The sequence below is a fragment of the Balaenoptera musculus genome, chromosome 3 (genome assembly GCF_009873245.2).
Source record: "Balaenoptera musculus isolate JJ_BM4_2016_0621 chromosome 3, mBalMus1.pri.v3, whole genome shotgun sequence".
NCBI lineage: Eukaryota > Metazoa > Chordata > Mammalia > Artiodactyla > Balaenopteridae > Balaenoptera > Balaenoptera musculus.
The window spans coordinates 161831856-161853487 of record NC_045787.1 but is presented as its reverse complement, the minus strand read 5'-3'; the positions used below and the strand labels follow the sequence as shown (position 1 = coordinate 161853487).

Below are 21632 nucleotides of genomic sequence, written 5' to 3'. Positions count from 1 at the left end.
CTACTCCTGCTCACCCCACCAGGGAGTTTATACTCAAGTTCTAGAACCTGTAGTGTTCCTCCATTATCTTTGGTTTCCTGCTGGCTTAGCACCCGCTGGGAATCAGCTATCGTAGCAAATTAACAGATAACTCTGAAGTGCCTCGAGCTTGAAGACGTTTCCTTTTGCTCACCTAAGCAGGATCCTGGAGCAATTGCAAGTATCCTGTCCCCTACTGTAAATCCTTCTTCATCACTGTGAGAGATTCAGTCAGGATCAGTGAAGACCCAAGCAGAAGATCTTGGCTGAGCTGTTCCTCGCTGTTCCGGCTGCGCCGGGTGTTGTCATATTGATGAAGCTCCTGGGACTCTGCTGCCAGCAGCCTCTAGGATTAAATCAATAGAGTTTGCAAAAGTAAAAGCTTCTTTTGGAGGCAGAGAATATATTGGTTTATTTTTTAATGATAAAGCCTCAAGGAGAATCTTCATGGATGGCAGGGCCAGCAGAGGAAAAGGCTGGGCAGACCCAAATATTTGAAGAAGTGTGTGGGGGAGCAAATGAAGGAGCTTTCATCCGGGACTTGGGGCTTTCCAGAAAATCTGTTTAACTCGGGTTGCCAATGCAACAGCTGGGAGCGTTGGAAGATTTAGAAAGGACTGCTGTTGAGATATAGAGAGAAATGAAATAGATAGGGATTCATTCGCTCACTTGACAAACATTTATTAGGATCCTGCTACGTGCTCAGCACTGGGATGGGTGCTGAGGATGTCATGGTGAGCAAATTCTATGACAAGGGTTTTTAGAAGAGATGAGGAGGAGAGAAGACCCGGGAGGAGGTCATGTGAATATGGGGGTAGAGATTGGAGTGATGTTGCCACAAGCCAAGAAACACCTAGAGCCACCGGAAGCTGGAAGAAGCAAGAAAGGATCCTCCCCTAGAACCCTTTGGAGGGAGCTTGGTCTTGCCGATACCTTAATTGTGGGTTCCTGGCCTGTATAACTGTTAGGGAATAAATTTCTTTTATGGGTTTTTATGGGTGGGCTTTAAGCCACCCAGTTTGTGGTAATTCATTACAGCAGCTGTAGGAAATGAATACAGATTTGCCTATGAAGTTTGAGATGTCTCTGAGAAGGTGCAAAAGGACACATCCATAGCCAGAACCTCACTCTGGAGCAGGGAGGAAATGGGATGAAGAAATATCCCAACTCCCCCTCTTTTCCTTCAATCATCTTGCTGGTGCTTCTCATTGGCCAAACCCACCCAGAAGGCAGGAGACGAAGAAGTCTGGGTAATGCCGTTTACCATAGTCAGTCCTGCTTTTCCCAAGACACAGAGCAGAGCAATGAGTAGATATTTGGGAGGCAAGGGCAGCAAGAGATGACAAAACACATCAAAATGCATGAGACTCCCTAGAAAGTAGATGCAGAGAATGGAAGACTGCCTAGGATTGAGCACCAAGGAAGACCAACATTTAGAGATTTAGTAGAAAAGGGGGAGTGAGAAGGGGAAGCAGAGAAATAGTGACAAGAAGAATAGTAGGAAAACACAAAAGGAGGGCATGACCAATTAATCTGAGTACAGAAAAGTGGTCCTGGGATTGGGCAGCCTGGAGGTCTTTGGCGATCCTCACTATAAGAGTTTTGGTTACATGACGGGGCTAGAAGCCAGCCTGGAGAGGGTAGAAGAAGAATTTAAGGCGAGGAAGTGGAGGCAACATGTGTAGTCAACTCCTTCTTTACGAAGGGGAGTAGTGAAATGGTTTGGTGGCTGGAGGGAGATTTGAAGTCAAGGGTGGGGTTTCTAATGATGGGAGGATATTTATTTCTCTAAATTGGGTTATTCCCAGCAGTGTACCAATAGGTGCTGGTATCTTTTCCACCTAGGATGCTCTAATTCTTGAATGGCCGTTCGAGGTTTAGGATCATGAATTCAATGTCATCCTCCCAGATCGTTGATCTCGTTCAGGAATGTTACTCTGTACAGACCCCGGGAAAGCAACTGGTGGGGTTCATCCAAGGACAGGCTTTTTCCAGGATGGAAAGGGAGGCAAGGGAGTGATATATAACCAACCTACGTAAGGTTGACAAGGAAGGAGATGAAGGCAGGAGAGAGTGCTGAGAAATGGTGGGGTCAGCAGGTTGTGGGGCTTCATAGGATGGATGTTGGTTTGCATTTAAAAAGTTAGTTAGCTGGGAGGAGGAGAGTGGTACTTAAAGAGAAAGATGATGGGAAGGGGCATTCTGGAGGTAGCTGGTGTCACTTCTGGGTGTGTGTGGCTTGGAGTTGACATTGGTCATTGATGAGGATGTAAGGATGTCCTCCAATGATCAGGGATGGACCCTTCCAGCACGGACAGTGGTCTCGCCACGTGGAAATTGAAGATCATAGTTACAGGCTCTACCGAAGTCTTACTCCCAGCTTTTGTTTTCCTGTGGACCTCAGCATCTTGGCTGCTGAGGCTTTGACCTTGGACGACTTCCTGCTGAGCCCAGTGGCACTGGGAGAGACCTGTGTGGCCTTGTGTGGTTTGGGAGAGGGAATTTCTTGGCCTTCCTGCCTTTCTTGGGGACCTTCTCCTTGGCTGCACCTGGGTTTGAGGGGGCCTTACCTCATCTGGGTTCTTACATACCTTTTTCACCTCACCTGGATTGGGAGGGTCCTTCTTTGTCTCTCTTGCTTTCTTGGGGCTCTTCTCCTTGGCTTCACTGTTTACTTGGGGCTATCATGGCAGATGTCTCCCTGGGCTGGATTTTCCTATTGTTTGGGGAAACTAATCTGAAGCTGCCAGTGGCCCCCTTGGCCTTGGAGTTGATGGTCTTCAGGGAATTTTCAGGTTTGAATTTAAGCCAAGGGGTAGATGAAATATATCGAGAAGATGCTGAGGAAATGGAGGGTTTCGCTGACCACTGCACAGGGGTGACAGTACGAGACAGGAGAACGACTTCCCCTTAGTAGAGTGAATATGCCAGGGAACATGGTTGTAAATGTCTCTCTGACCAGGAGACAGAGATCTCACATCACTCAGATGTCTCCAGGGAACTTTACTGTCCTGAAAAAAGAGAGAGAGAGAAACAAAGAGAAGTATTCAGTCCTTATTTGGAGCCTCAGACCCCAAGAGTTTAAAATTAACCAACACCTCCTGCTCAAAACTTGTTTTGGTACTTCTTTCCTTTCTCTTTTTCATTAAGGGAACTTCATTTTGCTGTGTGTGTGTGCATACGTGTGTGTGTACATATGTGTGTTCCCCATGAGTCATGTTAATTCTTCCACATTTAAACTTTTTGTTACAGAGCAATTTTTACATTTAAATCAGGGATTTAATTTCAGAATGAACACACATACTCACCTCACTTTCTAAAACACTAAAATATAGCCCTGTGAATCTCAGGGTTGATTTGGCAGTATCTATGAGAATGTCAAGCGTGCACCCTGCACCCCCTCTAACCCAGCAATTCCATGTCTTGGAATTTATCCCACAGAAAAAGTCCTCACAGATACACAAGGATGTGTGGTCAGATTATTCATCACAGCTTTGCTTGTAATAGAGACAAACTGGAAGCATTTAGGAGAACAGTAAATAAATGATGATGCATCCATTCACAATAATACTGCACAGCCTTTTAAAAGGGGGAAGTCCAATGTACTGATACGGAAAATGTGTCCAGTGTGGTGAAGGGCACAGCAAATGACAGAACGTTATGTATCACGATCCCAATTTTGTAAAGGGAAAACACGATTTGGAATGCTTGTTTTCATGCATTTGATAGTATTTATTGAGCACCTATTATGTGTTAGTACTGTCCTAGTTGCTGGGCATACAATCAAGAACAAGTCAGACAAATCCTTAGCCCCCCACCTCCCTCTGATTAGGGTGGACATTCCAGTGAGGGAGACCAACATAAATAAGATAAATGACCTAATTTGTTTAATGTGAAAAGTTGCTAAAAACTAACAAACAAGCAGGGCAGAGAGGTGGAGATGTTGACAGGGTTGGGATTTTAGATCTGGTAGCCAGGGAAGGCCTCAGTGGGAAGACAATGTTTTTTTTTAATTGAACTATAGTTGATTTACAATATTGTGTTAGTTTCAGGTGTACAGTAAAGTGATTCAGATATATATATGCATATTCTTTTTCAGATTCTTTTCCACTATAGTTATTACAAGACATTGAATATAGTTCCCTGTGCTGTACAGTAAATTCTGTTGTTTATCTATTTTATATATAGTGGCATGTATTTGTTAATCCCATACCCCTAATTTATCCCTTCCCCCACCCCGCTTTCCCCTTTGGTAACCATAAGTTTGTTTTCTACGTGAGTCTACGTGAGTTTTGTAAATAAGTTCATTTGTATTGTTTTTTAGATTCCACATATAAGTGATAACATAGTAATATTTGTCTGTCTAACTTATTTCACTTAGTATGATAATCTCTAGGTCCATCCATGTAGCTGCAAATGGCAATATTTCATTATTTTTTATGGCTGTGTAGTATTCCATTGTATGTATATACCACATCTTTATTCATCTGTTGGTGGGCACTTAGGCTGCTTCCATGCCTTGGCTATTGTAAATAGTGCTGCCATGAACATTGGGGTGCATGTATCTTTTCGAATTAGAGTTTTCATCTTTTCTGGATATATGCCCAGGAGTGGGATTGCTGGATCATATGGTAGCTCTATTTTTCGTTTCTTAAGGAACCTCCATACTGTTTTCCATAGTGGCTGCACCAATTTACATTCCCACCAACAGTGTAGGAGGTGTTTTAGTACAACCTGAAGGAGGTGAGAGAGTAAGCCCTGCTCCTAACTAGGGGGAAAGTAGACGAGAGAGCAGCCAGTGTGAAGAATGTGTGTAGGGGAAAATCTGAGAGAGAAACACCAAACTGCTAGCATTGATTATCTCTGGGAAGCGGGGTGGTGTAAGGACTTTTCACTTTTTAAATGATATATTATACATTTTAAAAACTAAAAAAATACAATAAGCACATATTCCTATTATAATTAAAACCATTTATTTTTTAAAAAGGGATCTTGAGGGCTGTCTGAGGAAAAAGTTACCTGCAAAAGTCAGTGAATAAAAGCATATGAGGTGAACTCTGAGAATCAAGGGGGGAAAAAGGAGAAGGATAAACAACAGGGATTTTTTAAAAATAGAGGTGAGATTCGCATATCATAATTACCCATTTTAAAGTGAACAGTTCAGCAAATCAACTATACCTCAATAAAAAATAAAGTGAACAGTTCAGTGGCATTTAGTACACTCACAATGTTGTGCACCCACCACCTCTATCTAGTTCTAAAATATCTTCCTCACCCCAAAAGGAAACCCTGTACCCATTGTGCATTTCCTGCTGCCTCCAGGCTCCTGGCAAACACAAATCAGCATTCTGTCTCTATGCAGTCATCTATTCTAGATAAACAAAATGTCGAAACAGCCCCAAAGTGGGTGAATGGTTAAACAAATTGTGGTATATCCGTACAATGGAATATTATTCAGCCTTAAGAATGAGTGAAGTATGGATACATGCCACAATGTGGATGAACCGCAAGAACATTATGCTAAGTGAAAGAAGCCAGACACAAAAGGTCACGTATTGTAGGATCCCATTTGTATGAAATATCTGATGGATATTTTTGCAACATTTATTTTAAGCCTGATATTCAGAGAGTGGACCACACACATTCACTGTGTTTTGTTCCTGGAAACACTTCAGATTTGAGAGGCAACCTCATCAGTGATGATGAGACTAGGTGTTTATGCTCTCCAATGACGGGAGGGGAATGAGACTTACATGGTTAAAAAAAGAAATAGGAAAAGTTAGTAATACTGGTGGCAGCAATTGAAATAAAAATAATGAACATTGATTGCATGATTACAATGAGATGAACCCTGTATTATGCTTTCATAAGCATATAAAGCTTCCCAATCTCACAGGAACCAGAGTAAACCATAACAAAACACTCACATTTACTGAGTACATCCTATATGCCACGCTCTGTTCTGCGTGTATTACCGTGTGTATCCACTCATTCCATTCTCACGCAGCCCTATGAGGTAGGTGCTACTTTTCACATTATATATATGAGGAAGCTGAGGCTTGGGGAAGGAAACTCCTTTGCCCAAGTCCAAAACCGTGTCTGACCCCCAAACCCTTTCAACTACTTTGCTGTATGATTTCTCATGCAGATATTTCCAATTTTGTGACCTGAAGCATGATTTAGCTGCCCTGGATAGACTTCTCTTTTCAGAACCAAAGTGTTGAAAATCCTTGGATAACATTAAAAAAACAAACAGCACATCAAATCTATTTAGTGTTGGGATTTTCATTTTCTCTTCATTTGATTTTCCTGCTGACGTAATGAATCTTTTTGCATGTGTATGCCTCTACTGTGTATGTTAAATGTAGGCCTTTGCAATTGTCTCAGAGAGTGTTAATACTTGACACTGGGTTTACTTGCCCTGCCCCAGCTTGCCTTGTCTGGGAGGATGTGTAATTTAAACTTGCGCCTCTTGCCGCTGGCCGTGGTGCTGAAAATATCCAGGGCCGCTCCAGAGTTGCCCTTGTTAGCGCGTCATCACCCATCAGTCTCAAGCTGATCTGCTGGAGGAGAGCTCTTTTCTAGCTTGATTTGGGTTAGTACCGCGTGTTGGAGAGTTCGAAGCCAATGTCTGAGAACTCGAGGGAGACTATTTGTATTGTTCAAAGTTGAAATATTCGTTAACATGACCCATTCAGGATGGGCTTATGAAGGTGTGGGCCAGCATGCAGTGGTGGATAATTACTGCATTAAATTGTGGCAGTGGTTGGAACTCAGGTGAGGGCTGATCCAGTTGGCCTCATCCATGGTTAACACCCCAGGTGTACCCCCACTCCAATTTTTAAATAAAGGCAGAAACATCCACCTTCTAACAAGTAAGGGTAAGCTGTTGAGTGGTCTGTGGTGGGGACCACCAGCCTGGATCTTGGAGCGAGCCCTACTGCACGTATGACCTTGAGCAATTTATTTATCCACTCTGACCCTTAATTTCCTTATCTGGAAAATGGGGCTTGCAATAGAACCTACCTTGTAGAATTGTTGCAAGCAATTAACTGAAACAACGAGTGCTTAGTCTGCCCAACGAAGCACTCAGTAAATGGCAGCTGTAATTATGTTGTTGTGCCTGTTATGGCCCCATAATAGTTGATCTTATTGCCGAGTTAAATTGTGGCATGTTTAGCGGGGCAAGGAATATGTCCTACACCCATACATTCAGGGCCCTGGTATCCCCTACTCTTTTCCTGGTAATTGTGACGAGCATGGAAATAACATGAAAATAAGACCTACTGGGCTTCTCCCCATAAGCTCAACTGCTTGGTTGACTCATTGAAGTATGCGTTTCCTCAGAGCACACCCATCAGGCAGCCCCCATGGTAGTGTCAAGACCTTGATGAGTTAACAAACCTGATCTGATTTTTCACACCAACCACAGGAGGCTGGAAATGAGATGGGAATGGGGGGGTACCACAAACAGAAGGATGAATTATTTGGACATTCTGCAAGGTCTTGCTAAGGGGCTGGAACCATCAGCCACGCCAGCTTTACAAGCTGATTTTCCTTGATGTTCTGAGCAGCTCCTGTTCACAGATGCAGCCGTTCTTCCCTGCAGAGAAATCACTTGGTCGTTTCCAGTGTCACGCACAGCCCCTCTCTGGGGCCTCTGTGGGTCCTGATCAATCTAATTGTGGGAGAAGCTTTGTGTATCTGCACTTGCCTGCAGGGCTGTTTGCTAGCCTGACTTCCGTGAGCCATTTCAGGAGCCAGCTTTTCCTCCCACCAGGGATGCTTCTCTCCTTTCATCCACCACCCCCCCCCAACCCCTTCCTTGGCCTCTTTGGCTGGCTGATTATTCTGGATACCACTGACACAGGTGCTTTCTCCCTGAACCAATCAGGGAGCGGGAAGGCTCAGCTCAGCTAGCAGAGGCATTGCTCACCGCAGCTGTGAGTTAGAACCCAGGCTTTCTAAATTGGGAGGATCAGGCACGGCTCAGGGTTGGGCTGAGAAAGCCTCACCTCCCCCTGCCTGGACTACCTTTGACTTCTGTTTGGGGAGAGAAACTCCTGTGCCAAGAACTCAGTACCCCACCTTTGCGTCTGTGCACCAACCACAACATTGCCTATTTCAAGGAGCCGGTTGTATCCTTAGTGTGCCCACGGAGACTTGGCACATGATGAGGTGAGGGGAGAGATGTGGAAAGCAAGACCCACTCACCCTTCCTTCCTTCCACAGGTGTTTACTGAGCACCTACTCTGTAACAGATCTCCTCTTAGGTGCTGAGAACAAAGCAGACAAAAATCCCTGCTTGCACAGAGCTTATAGTCTAATAGGTGAGAGAAACAGTGAACCAGATAAAGGAGAAAAACATAGCAGACGTTTGGGGACAAGGGCCAAGGAAAAAAAAAGAAGTAGGGAAAGGGGGTAAAAGCCTCCCTGAGGATATGACCTTTGAGAAAAGACCTAAAAGAAGGGAGGGAGGGAACCATGTGGGTCTCTGGTGGGTGTGGAGGGAAGAGCATTCTAGGGGAGAGAACTGCAGGTGCAAAGGTCCTGGCGGTAGAATGTGCCTCATGTGTTTGAGAAAGATGGAGGAGGCCAGTGGGGCTGCAGCTGAGTGAACGAGGGGGAGAATGGAGGAGATGAGGGCAGGGGGGTGATGGGGGCCGGTCATGCAGGACCTTGCTGGCTGCTGGGAGGACTTTGACTTTTCTTCTGAGTGGGATGGTAGCCATGGGAGGGCTGTGCATATTTCCACGTGCAGTAAGCCAGAAGTTTCTTTGCTGCTTATTCGTCTCACTTCAACATTACTCTTGTTCCATCAAGATCTTGGGTTTCTTTTCAGCCCCCTTCAGTGGAGGTAGAAGACTGGTCCAGGCCTCCTGAATTCTCCTCCTGGGCTCAGAACATGGAGGAGAAGGCTTGGAGGAAAAAGGCGAGCCCCCACTTCTTTCTGGATGACTCAAAGCCACAATTACCTGGGCTCCTCCTCCCCCTGAAATAGATCTAAGGCAGCACTTCCCAAACTTCAGTGTGCACCCAGAGCCCCTGGAGATCTTGCTAAAATGCATGTTCTGACTCAGCAGGTCACCATGGGGCCTGACATTCTGCTTTTCTAATGGGTGTTGCCTATGCTGTTGGTTCGTGGATCACACGTTGAGTAGCAAGGGTGTAAGGTCAGTGTTGCAGGCACCCATCTGGCGTGTGTCTGTGGACATTGGTGGGGCGCATGGGTGTGTGCAGAGAGAGGGGGATGACATTTGATAACCAGTGTGCCCATGTCTGACAAGAAATAAGAAAAAGAAATAAGGTGGGAGTGGGCAGGCGCTTTCTGTTGGCCCGCATGCTGACTAAGGCTTCATTTTCGTACCCAAGAGCTCTGGGTCTGAAATCCAGGTGACAGCGGCCAACTGAAAGCCTGAGAATGCAGCCCATAAGAGTACAGCTTGCTCCTGGCCTTCTGGGACTCTTCCTGGAACGTCAGCTCGCATCTGATGCAAAGGAAGTCACATCCCAGCTGTTTAGGGGCAGGAGGACAGGGGGCCCTGAGAAGTGAGGCGGTTAGCTTCACGCAGAAGCTAACAGGGAGGTAGTTGGCAGGGAAGGGAAGTGAAATCATCAGATTCAAATCATGGCTTCAGAAGCCTCGGCGAGGGGAGGCCAGGGAAGGGCTTGGCATTGCTTCTTTGTGTACAAATATTGTCTCTTATTTTCTGGGCTGCAGGGTGAGACAGAACGGAGTATTTGTGCAACACAGCCCAGCTTTGTTCTCTGTGCTTCTAATGACTGTCAGCTCGGAGGCAGGAAGCCAATCAGAGAGGATCGTCAGCAGGAATGGTTTTTGTTGACTCCCCAAATTGCCCTGAGTCTTGGATTTGCTTTTCAAAGTGTGCGTGGAGCGTGGCTCAGCTGCTTTCAGCTGGAGGCAAAGGCTGAAGCTGGTGACAAAGAAGACCTGGTTTTCCCGGCTTACTTAAGACTCTTACTGCCAGGTCGTCTATTTTAGACTTTGTTTTCACACCTGGAGAGTGGGTAGACACTCCAACTCCTCCTCCAGCCTGTAAGATCCCTTGGTTTTTACAGAGCTTCCAAGATGCCAAATGTAACCCTAGGGCCAAACAGGAGACTGAGGCTAGTTAAGTTTGTAAGAGAGAAAGCTGGGAGGAGGGCAGTAGTTTAACATGGCCAAGTTCAAGACATGCTGTTTGATCTTTCTGCAAAACAGTGGATTTCAGTGTTCCCAGGGGATACTTGGCAATATCTGGAGATGACTTTTGGTTGTCGTAAGTTTTGGCTGTCATAACTGGAGAGGAGGATGGTACTGGCATCTGGTGGGTGGCGGCCAGATATGCTGCTTAACATCCTACTACATACAGGACAGCGCCCCCCCCCCGACACACACACACAGAGAATGATCACCCACAAATGTCAGTAGTGCAGAAGTTGGAAACTCCCGCTCCAGAGTAACCAATACCCTATGGCTTTCTCCCTCTAGCATCCATTTCTCCACACCTAAACCTTCTTCTCAGAAATTGCCAGCTTTGTTATGTTAGTTTCCTTTCCATTTAAGGGAATTATTGATATGTATGTTCTTACTGCCGTTTTGTTAATTGTTTTGGATTTGTTTTTGCAGGTCATTTTTCTTCTCTTCCTCTTTTGTTCTCTTCTAATATAAAATCAAAAATTAAATTCAAAAAAGAAAAGAAAAGAAGTTGCCAGCTTTGTTTACTAAGGCTAGAGGCCTGAGGGTGCTTCTGCAGATCTGGCAGGGGGACAGGGATATTCTGGTTTACCGACTGATCAGCAGATCAGGCCCTAATATGAAGTGAGCAGGACAGACCCCACCCCCCAAGGGCAGACCCTCCAGTGGGTCTATCTGGTAGCCTCGTCAACCCGGAGGAGGGTTCCCAGGAGGCAGGGAGGAGTTTGTGCCTAGAGAGAGAGGGAATGTACATCTGGAAATAGCCATATGGACCGACCATCCCTTCCCTCCCTCAGATCTTGAAAGGTCTGCTTCTCGGAGACTTGCCCTGACCACCATATTTTATTTTATTGACGTGAAATTCACAGAACAATACTAACCATTTTTAAGTGACTAATTCAGTAGCATTCAGTACATTCAGAAGGTTGTTCAGCTATCACCTTTATCTAGTTCCAAAACATTAAGCAGCTACTCACCGTTTTCCCCTCCCCCAGCCCTGGGCAACCACCAATCTGCTCTCTGATTGTGTATTTTCCCGTTATGGACATTTCGTATCAATGGAATTCATACAATATGTGGTCTTTTGTGTATGGCTTCTTTGACTTAGCATAATGTTTTCAAGGTTCATCCACATCGTAGCATGTGTTAGTGCTTCATTTTTATGGCTGAATAATATTCCATTCTATGGATATACCACATGTTGTTTAACTATTCATTCATTGATGGACATTTGGGCTCTTTCCACCTTTTGGCTATTGTGAATATTGATGCTGTGAACATGTATCTGAGTACCGGTTTTCCAATTCTTTGGGTGTATAGCTAGGAGTGGAATTGCTGGATCGTATGGTAATTCTGTGTTTTAACTTTTTGAGGAGCCATCAAACTACTTTCCTCAGTGGCAGCACTGTTTTTACATTCCCACCAGCAACGCACAGTGGTTCCAATTTGTCACATTCTCACCAACACTTACTGTTTTCTGTTTTTTTCATTCTCGTCATCCTAGTGGATGTGAAGTGGCATCTCATTGTGGTTTTGATTTGCATTTTCCTAATCCTCTTTGGAGAAATGTCTCTTCAAGCCCTTTGCCTATTATTTAATTGGGTTATCGTTTTGTTGTTGAGTTGTAAGTGTTCTTTATATATTTTGATACCACACCCTTACCAGATATCTGATTTGCAAGTACTTTCTCTCATTCTGTTGGTTGGTTTTTTGCTTTTGTTTTTGTTTTTTCACTTTACTGACAATGCCTTTTGGCTCACAGAATTTTAAATTTTGGCCAAGTTCAATTTATCTATTTTTTCTTTTGTTGCTCATGCTTTTATTTTTTTTTAATTTATTTATTTATTTTTCTATTTTTGGCTGTGTTGGGTCCTCGTTTCTGTGCGAGGGCCTTCTCTAGTTGTGGCGAGCGGGGGCCACTCCTCATCACGGTGCGCGGGTCTCTCACTATCGCGGCCTCTCTTGTTGCGGAGCACAGGCTCCAGACGCGCAGGCTCAGTAGTTGTGGCTCACGGGCCCAGTTGCTCTGCGGCATGTGGGATCTTCCCAGACCAGGGCTTGAACCCATGTCCCCTGCATTGGCAGGCAGATTCTCAACCACTGCGCCACCAGGGAAGCCCGCTCATGCTTTTGATATCAGATCTGATTACTGTATTTTGTTTTTAGCTTTAGAATATAATTTTTTAAACATCTTTATTGGAGTATAAGTGCTTTACAATGGTGTGTTCGTTTCTGCTTTATAACAAAGTGAATCAGTTATACATATACATATATCCCCATTATCTCCTCCCTCTTGCGTCTCTCTCCCACCCTCCCTATCTCACCCCTCTAGGTGGTCACAAAGCACTGAGCTGATCTCCCTGTGCTATGCGGCTGCTTCCCACTAGCTATCTATTTTACATTTGGTATGATTACTGTATTTTAAATTGCAACCACCGATCTCCTTTCCTGCTTTTTCTGTCTATAGCATTCACCATCTTTTAATGTACTGTATAATGTGGTTATCTCACTTACTCACTTCTCCTTCACAATGGCAGCTGTGTCCCTAGTGCCCAGAACAGGACCTGACACACAGTAGGTGCTGAATTAATATTTGTCCAATGAAGGTTAGAGGTGAAACGGAGGAAGCATATCCACATTTTCCTTACAAAGTCATCTGCCAGGTTTTCAGGGCAGTGAAACTGCTCTGTATCAGGCTGTAATGGTGGATCCATGTCATTAAACGTTTGCTCAGGCTCATGGAGTGTACAACACCAAGAATGAACCGTCATGTAAGCTATGGACTTTGGGTGATCACGATGTGTCAATGTAGGTTCATCGATTATAACAAATGTGCCACTCTCGGGGGGTATGTTGATAACGGGGGAGGCTGTGCCTATGTGGGGGACAGGAGCACATGGGACATCTCTGTACCTTCCACTCAACTGTGCTTTGAACCTAAACAAAGCTGCAAAGATTTTCCTTAATTCTGTGATACTCCCTTTGAATATATGATTTTAGCCACCATCATAGCAAACTGCATTGTCCTCGCCCTGGAGCAACACCTACCTGATGACGACAAGACCCCGATGTCTGAACGACTGGTGAGTGAGGTCTCTCTAGGGGAGGTCTCTTCTTTGCTTTGATGGCAAACTGGTGTGGCCCTGGGAGCCGAGGGCAGAGTGGGCTCTCCGTCTTGGCACCAAGAACCGGATCGTGGGCCCTCTACCTGGGGAGCCTAAATTTCATGAACACAGTCATCTGGGGAGAGAGATGCCCTCACTGCCCAAAATTCTTAGGAATTCCCTAGCCGTCCAGTGGTTAGGACTCGGCACTTTCACTGCCAGGGCTCGGGTTCAATCCCTGGTCGGGGAACTAAGATCTTGAACACCCCAAGGCGCATCCAAAAAAATTAAAATAAAAATATAAATAAATAAATAAAATAAAATAAATAAAAACAAAACAAAATTCTTGTGAAAAATGTTGACCATACACAAATACACAGAGAACAGTACTGTGAACCCCTCGTGAACCCATCATTCAGATTCAACAACTGTCAAAATTTTGCCTCATTTCATATTTTCTGTCCCTTTTTATTTCCTTGGTTTGTCTTTCTTGGCCAAAGTATTTTACGGCAAATCCCAGACAAAATGTCAGTTCACTGCCATATGCTTAAGTCTGCATTGCTAAAAACATGAGCACTTTCTGGGGATTCCCTGGCGGTCCAGTGGTTAGGACTTGGTGCTTTCACTGCTGTGACCTGTGTTCAATTCCCGGTTGGGGAACTAAGATCCTGCAAGCCGTGCGGCACGGCCAAAAAATAAATATGGGCACTTTCCTACATCACCCCGGTGAGATGTTTACACCCAACACAACAGTGGTTCCTGGGAATCATCGAAGACCCAGCCACTAATCAAATATCCATGATTGTTTCAGAAATGGCATTTTACAGGTCATTTGAACCAAGACCCAAACATGGTCTAGATTTTATGTTGCTTAAGACTTTTAATCTAAAGCAGTTATTTTACCTTCTGCCATTGACTCTGCAGAAACCAGTCCAGTTGCTCTAAGGAATGTCCCATGTTCTGACTTTTGCCTGGTTGCTTGCTTGGGATGTCATTTAGCTCGTTCTTCTATCCCCAGTGTTTCCTATATATGGATATCAGCTCTGGAGGGACATTCAAAATCCAGTTGATGATTTGGTGAAACTCTGCAGAGCTGTAAACTAGTACTAAGATCTTTCTCAATGCCCCTAGCCATCCCCCAGCCCCCTGGCTCCCCTCCTGGCATTCTGACAGTGCCAAGAAGGAGACCTCTCTCCTTTCCATCACCATTTCAAAGCCAGCTGTCATAACTCAAGTGTAGGGAGAGAGAGATGTTAGAATCCACTCATTCTTAATCCACAAAGCATTAATGATCTCAAGGCTTTTAAATTTTAATAGTTACATATTATAATGGGTATCCTAAAAATAGATAACTAGCCCAGAAAAACTATGATTTCAGGACTTTTTTGTTTGTTTTTGCTTACAATCAAGCTAAGTAAAAAGAGTCCGTTGAAAGAATAGTAAACAAATAGTAGTACTGGTGGCAAGCTGGCATGGAAAGACTTATGAAAGCAGAATGCAAATGATTGAAGCTTGAGAAACTTTGCCATAACACATGGGGAAACATCCATGTAGGGGCTCTGATGGAGCGGAGCTTATAGCTTAATTCCAAGTACTATAGACTATCAGCTGGAAGCCAGATCTGGTAGGAGGTCTGGCAGGGGGCTGGGAGTTGGGACATTGGCCATTTGCAAGCCAGTGCAGAAGCATTGATTCCAATATTTTAGCAACCTGAACAGCTGTACTGGTGCATACCAGCTTCGAACCATCGCAAGTGTCAGATTTGGGGGTGAGGTCAGTGCACAGGGGCCAAGCACAAGGGCCTGAATGATATAGGTGACAAGTAAACGTTCTAAACAAGTGCTTTCTTGTAGAACTTTCTGCAGTGATAGAAATGTCCTACGTCTGCACTGTCCAATATGGTAGCCACTGGAAATGTGGCTAGTGTGACTGCAGAACTGAATATTTCATTTTATTTCATTTAAATTCATTTAAATTTAAGTAGTCACATGTGGCCGCCCTACTGAACAGCTCACATCCAAACAAACAATCCTGTTTGGCCAAGTAGTGTGTAAAGTTGGCCAAAAGGAAAGAAGGAGGTGTCTTCTCCATGTTTCTGTTTTTCTTGCAAAAGCCTTTGGACAGGGTAACTCCAGGCAGGATGCAGTGGAGGGTGGTGAGTGCTGGAAGGTCAGGAGAAGTGAGGGGAAGTGGGTACACTTACCTGAGTGGGCTGGTTCCCTGTTCATGCCACCCTCTGCCAAGCCAAAGACACTGACCTTACCTTTTCTCCCTTCCAGGATGACACAGAACCATACTTCATTGGAATTTTTTGTTTTGAGGCTGGAATTAAAATCATTGCCCTTGGGTTTGCCTTCCATAAAGGCTCTTACTTGAGGAATGGTTGGAATGTGATGGACTTCGTGGTGGTGCTAACAGGGTAAGTGGCCTGTGCTGTGTTTCTTAGAATTATCTTGAATTACGAGGACTTTGGAAACCTAAGGGTTGATGTGGTCCAGGCTGGGTTCGGGAAGGCTGAGCCCCCATGTTCTTCTTCAATGTGCATGTGCCTTCTTCCCCCCCAGTGGCCTCATCTCAGCTGCATATCAGAGCGGATGCTTTCTGTTACAATTAGAATAATAGCTTATTAGAATTGACTGCTTCCAAAGTGCTTTATGTGCATTCTCTCATTTAATCCTCACAACAACCCAGTGAATTAGGAAATATTAATATTCCCATGTGACCATTGAGGAATCTGAAGCACAGAGGGACCTTATCTGAGATCACCCAGCTAGTAAGTGATGAAGCTGGGATTTGAACCTGAGATTATGTGATTCCAGAACTCAAGTTTTTAACTGTTGTGCATGCGTGGTTCTTTTGCTTTGCTTGGGGATATCTTGCCTTTATTTTAAGTTGGTAAATGTTTTTTGAGGACTTCTGGGTGCAAGAGATTGTGATGGGATTATGGAGAAAACCAGTTTAAGTAAGGTGCAGTTACTGCCTTTGAGGAGTTTTCAGATCTGATACAATGAACCATAGTTGAAAGGGGAAGGTGTACGCACTTACCACCAAGGACCCTGTATAAGGTAACGCTAGCTGCTATAACAACAACAACAAAAATTCCAAAACTAAGTAATGATTTAAACACAACAGCAGTCTATTTCTCACTCATTGAAAGACCAAAACAGCTGTTCCTCATTGGCAGGCTTCTTTCCTCCACACAGTATTTGAGGGACCCGGGCCCTTGCTACATTGTGGTTTTCTTATTGTTGACCCACAGATCAGGTCTGCTTGTCTGCATCAAACCATGGAAGAGAAATGAGCATGGATGGTGCTATTTGGGAGGTTGTATGGGCCTGGCTGAGACCCTGCATGTTACCTCTTTCACTCATATGCCTTTGGCCAAAATTCAGTCACATGCCCACACATCGCTGCAGGGAAGCTGGGAAACATCAGACTGTGTTTAGAAGGAAACGGAAATGGATTTGGTGGATAGCAAGCCAATCTTTGTCACAGACCCCAAAGCCCTTTATCAGGTCCCAATATAGACATTACCATTTTGTGATGATTTCTGGCTCCTTTGTTTACCTACTCCTCTCTCCCAAGCTAAGTCTGTTTCTTCTCTTCCAAGACCCCTGTTCATTGGGAGACCTTCCTCACAGTTATCCTGCATGGGGTCATAGTTCTGTTCTATGGGATCGTATTTCTCCTCTAGGGTTTGTTGCTGCTCCAGGTCCTGTCTCTCTTGGCAGATGTCACGGGTCTTAGTACCCATGCTGTGTTGGCTGGGCTCTCACAATTAAAGTTTTGAACATATCTGTTGTTTCAGAACAATGTTGCTTCTCACAGAAGGAACTGTCTCATATTGGGCTGTTTCAGTAGAGGCATTCAGATCTGAGTGGTCTGTTGCGAGCACTGTGGGCTAGCTCTAGCAGGCTTGGGTGTTTACTGAGGGAGTTCTGTTTGCTGTGCCCACGCTTCTTTGGCTTGGGACCTTGGAAGGTTCCTGGGACATATTATGGCATTGGGCACTTGTCACTCTCTTGGAAACTCATCTGTGCAAGAGCCCAGCGGTTGACTTTGTTGTTGTTGTTTAAAAAATGTATAATAAAAATAATCACACATTCGAAAATAAGTAGAGAATAATAGAACAAATGCCTGTGTATGCAAATATTCATTCAGCGAGTATTTATTGGGCAACTACTATGTGCCAGGCTCTGGGACATAGCAGTGAACAAAACAGACAAAAGCCCCTCCTCTTGTGGAACTGACATTCTAGTGGTGAAGAAAGACAAAATGCATGCGTGAATGAAATATCTAGTGTGTTAGAGGTTGATGAGGGCTACAGGGAAAAAAATAAAGCAGAGAAGGGATGGGATGTATTATGGGCAGGAGGGCTAGAAGTCAGGGAAGACTTGCATTGGGAAGGTGATATTTGAACGAAAACCTAGAGGAGGTGAGTGAAAAAGCCATGAGGATGGCTGAAGGAGGAGAGTGCCAGGCAGAGAGAACAGCAAGTGCAAAGGCCCTGAGGCTGAACTGTGTCTGGTGTGTCTGATGAACAGTGAGGAGGCCAGCGTGCCTGGAGCAGAGTGGGTGAGGGAAAGAGTGGAGGAGGTGAGGACAGGGAGGTGAGGTGGCAAACTGCTATCAAAATGAAACCTTTATATATAGCACAGGGAGCTCTACTCCATACTCTGTAATGACCTATATGGGAAAAGAATCTAAAAAAGAGTGGATATATGTATACGTATAGCTGATTCACTTTGCTGGACACCTGAAACTAACACAACATTGTAAATCAACTAGACTCCAATAACAATTTTTTTAAAAATGAAACCTTTATAGTACAGTGTAAGTCCCTGCATTCCCTTCCCTGGCCCCACTCCTTTCTCTCTCCATCCAGAAACACTTTCCTGAATTTTGTGTTTATCATTTCCATTTGTGTCTTTACACTTTTATGGAAGAATATAAGACATGTATGGTACCTGTTTTGCATTTTGACTACAGAAGTATATAAGAAGTATATATGTGTTGTTATGCATGCCTTAAGTGTCTCTATAAATGTTTTCTTCTACACACTGCCTTTACATTCAACATGAGGTCAATCTGATTGACAAGAATAGTTCCCATTCATCCACTTTTACTGCTGCATGGTATTCTGTGGTATGAATAGTCTACCATGTATGTGTCCATTTGGCTTGTTTCCAGTTTTGTGCTATTTTGAACCAAGCTGTCTCCTCAGTCTTGCCTGTGGATTTCTCTAGGGCATATACCCAGGAGTGGAATTGCTGAGTTGTGTACTGTGTGTATCCCCAGCTTCGCTAGATATTGCCAAATTGCTCTGCAAAGTGGTTGTACCAATTTATGCTTACTGGGGCTGACTTTTGCTGCCAGGAGCTGGCTTGACCTTGCTGGTGGGAAGGAGCCTTAAAAACCCCTGTTTTTTTGTTTTTTTTAATTAATTAATTTTTGGCTGCGTTGGGTCTTCGTTGCTGCGCGCGGGCTTTCTCTAGTTGTGGTGAACAGGGACTATTCATTGCGGTGCACAGGCTTCTCATTGCGGGGACTTCTCTTGTTGCAGAGCACAGGGTTCTAGGTGCGTGGGCTTCAGTAGTGTGGCACGTGGGCTCAGTAGTTGTGGCTCGTGGGTTCTAGAGCACAGGCTCAGTAGTTGTGGCGCACGGGCTTAGTTGCTCTGCGGCATGTGGGATCCTCCCAGACCAGGGCTCGAACCCGTGTCCCTTGCATTGGCAGGCGGATTCTTAACCACTGCGCCACCAGGGAAGTCCCAAAACCCCTGGTTTTTTAAAGACACATGCACCCCAGTGTTCATTGCAGCACTATTTACAATAGCCAGGTCATGGAAGCAACCTAAATGCCCATTGACAGACGAATGGATAAAGAAGATGTGGTACATATATATATAATGGAATATTACTCAGCCATAAAAAGGAATGAAATTAGGTCATTTGTAGAGATGTGGATGGACCTAGAGACTGTCATACAAAGCAAGTCAGAAAGAGAAAAACAAATAAGGTATATTAACGCATATATGTGGAATCTAGAAAAAATGGTACAGATGAACCAGTCTGCAAGGCAGAAATAGAGACACAGATGTAGAGAACAAACATATGGACACCAAGGGGGTAAGGAGGGGGTGGGATGAATTGGGAGATTGGAATTAACATATGTACACTACTATGTATAAAATAGATAACTAATGAGACCCTGCTCTATAGCACAGGGAACTCCACTTCACTGTACAGTAGAAGCTAACACAACATTGTAAAACAACTATACCCCAATAAAAAACAATTAAATTAAATTTTAAAGAAAACCTGGCTTTTTATAACATGGTTCTTGAAACACCTAGGAAAGCTCACATACTGCTGAGCATATAGTAAGTCTCAATAAGTGATCAGTAAGTTGAAAGGCGGCCATTTAATAGGTCAGTCCGTCTGCTACTTGGATGTCTGTATCTGCTCCTTGATTACAACAAGGTGGTCTTTTCTTTTCTAGTTTCCTGATATCTGCTGGGTCTCTAGAGGAGAAATTCTTCATTTGAGACAGATAGCTTCAGAGTTGGAAGTAATGGGATCCATGAACGCTCTGAAATTGCGTGCCAAAATTGTGTGTTTGTATATTTTTCTGGTCTGTAGTTTTCATTAGAGTCTCAGGGGGTCAAAAGCCACAAGGAGCCACTACTGTAGATTCTATTCATTTCTTAATCTCCTCTCCTTTCCTTCTTTATTTTTCCCTGCATTTCTTTCTCTTTCTTTACTCTTACTTCTCCAGTAATCAACCCTTCTTCCTTACTGTCTGGTGGTTCTATCTCCTTCAAATCAGGCACGTAGCTCAAATGTTATTACTTCAAACTGCAAGGGGCGGTTTAGTCTCCTGTTGGGTTATAAGCTAGGAACAGGGAGAGAAGAATAAAAGCCCTGCAAACCTAGCCTTCTGTTCAATGTCAGCGGTGGGGAAATGCAGTAAACTCTTAATTTCGTGTTCCTGGGGGAGGGGACTCAAGTATATTAATTTGACATTGAGACAAAGATGACTTGAATGTGCACTTTCTGATTAACTCATTGTGTTCTCACATTTTGAAGCAAACCGCAGCATTAAAACACCATTCATTTTTCGTGGATTACCAAGGTTTTAGACTTCTTTTGTGTGACATTTGGTGGAAAAGATCTTACCCGTGGATTTTTGTGTGCTCTGTGTAGCTCAAGGCCCCAGAGAAATTCTAACTTTGTAATTGATCAACCCCTTTTAAAGCATCCTCCCCTTGTATTTGAAGTTCTGATCATTAAACTAAAAATGTGTAAGAGGAAGATTTCAGAAGCTTGGCTATATTTCTGAGATAACAGAGCTTTTACTGTAATGTTCAAATACATGTAAACATCAAAGAGGTCAGATAATACACTTGTACGTGTTAAGAAAAGTGACTGCAAACACTACCAGGGTAGGAATGAAGATGATTTTTTTTTATTCATGGGCTTAGCACCATACCTGGCATATAGTAGGTGCTCAGTAAAATAAATACTTGCTCAACTGGAAGGTGGTAACACTTCTGATAATCAGAGTGTTCTGGGGAATTTTCTAAGCTGTTTAAGGAGATGGGGACCATTGCATTGATAGAAATAGTCAAACAGTCCAGGAGCCTATGACAGATACCCTGACATCAGATAAGGCAGGCAAGGGGTAGATGAGCTCTGGGTCTTCATCTACCCTGACATTTTGTGACTGTAAAAAACAAAGGTTCCTTTTTGGAAGGTCCTATGTACCACCCCAGGTTTTGGGCAGTTTTGTGTTGAGGACAGAAATGAGGAAAAGACCCAAGTACTTGGAGACCATCAGGGAAGGGATGTTGGCTTTGTTTTCATAGCATCATTGAATGTAAGGGCTCAGTGGACTCTGGCAGGCCCAACTCCTTTATTTTACTCACAGGGAGTTAAGACACAGAAAGGCTAAGTCATTTGCCCAAGGTCACATCGAGATGGTGGATAATCAGGAATCTTCCAGAATCAGAAGGTATGTTCATGTCAGGGAGCCTTGGAGTCCCAGTTTGGGGGGCAGTAGGGGTGGTATAGATAAGTACTGCCACCCCTTGGGTTCTGCCATCAGAACTTTGCCTTCTCTTTCTTTCTCTTGTCCCCCCAAGTACCCAGCCTGTGGTCCCTTTGTAGAGAAATAGGGTGCCTCAGAGAGTAATTCCAATTCCCCCTTTTTTCTTAGATGGTTGAAGAAACTGACGACCAGAAGGGTCAAAATGACTTGGCCAAAGTCACCCACCGCTCGCTCTCTCTTCCCTTTTTGATTAATTGAACAGC

The 21632-nt window shown here is 44.2% G+C and overlaps 1 protein-coding gene across 10 annotated transcripts in view; it reads left to right on the top strand.

The window, feature by feature from the left end:
• CACNA1A (calcium voltage-gated channel subunit alpha1 A) overlaps window positions 1-21632 on the top strand; it is a 310161-nt gene that overhangs the window by 103386 nt on the left and 185143 nt on the right. For 9 of the 10 annotated variants that reach the window (XM_036847444.1, XM_036847442.1, XM_036847438.1 and 6 more), the window contains exons 3-4: window positions 13194-13299; window positions 15600-15739. In XM_036847444.1, coding sequence (XP_036703339.1) covers window positions 13194-13299; window positions 15600-15739 — 246 coding nt within the window. The remainder of the gene's footprint in view (window positions 1-13193; window positions 13300-15599; window positions 15740-21632) is intronic. The other variant, XM_036847446.1, reaches the window with a different exon arrangement.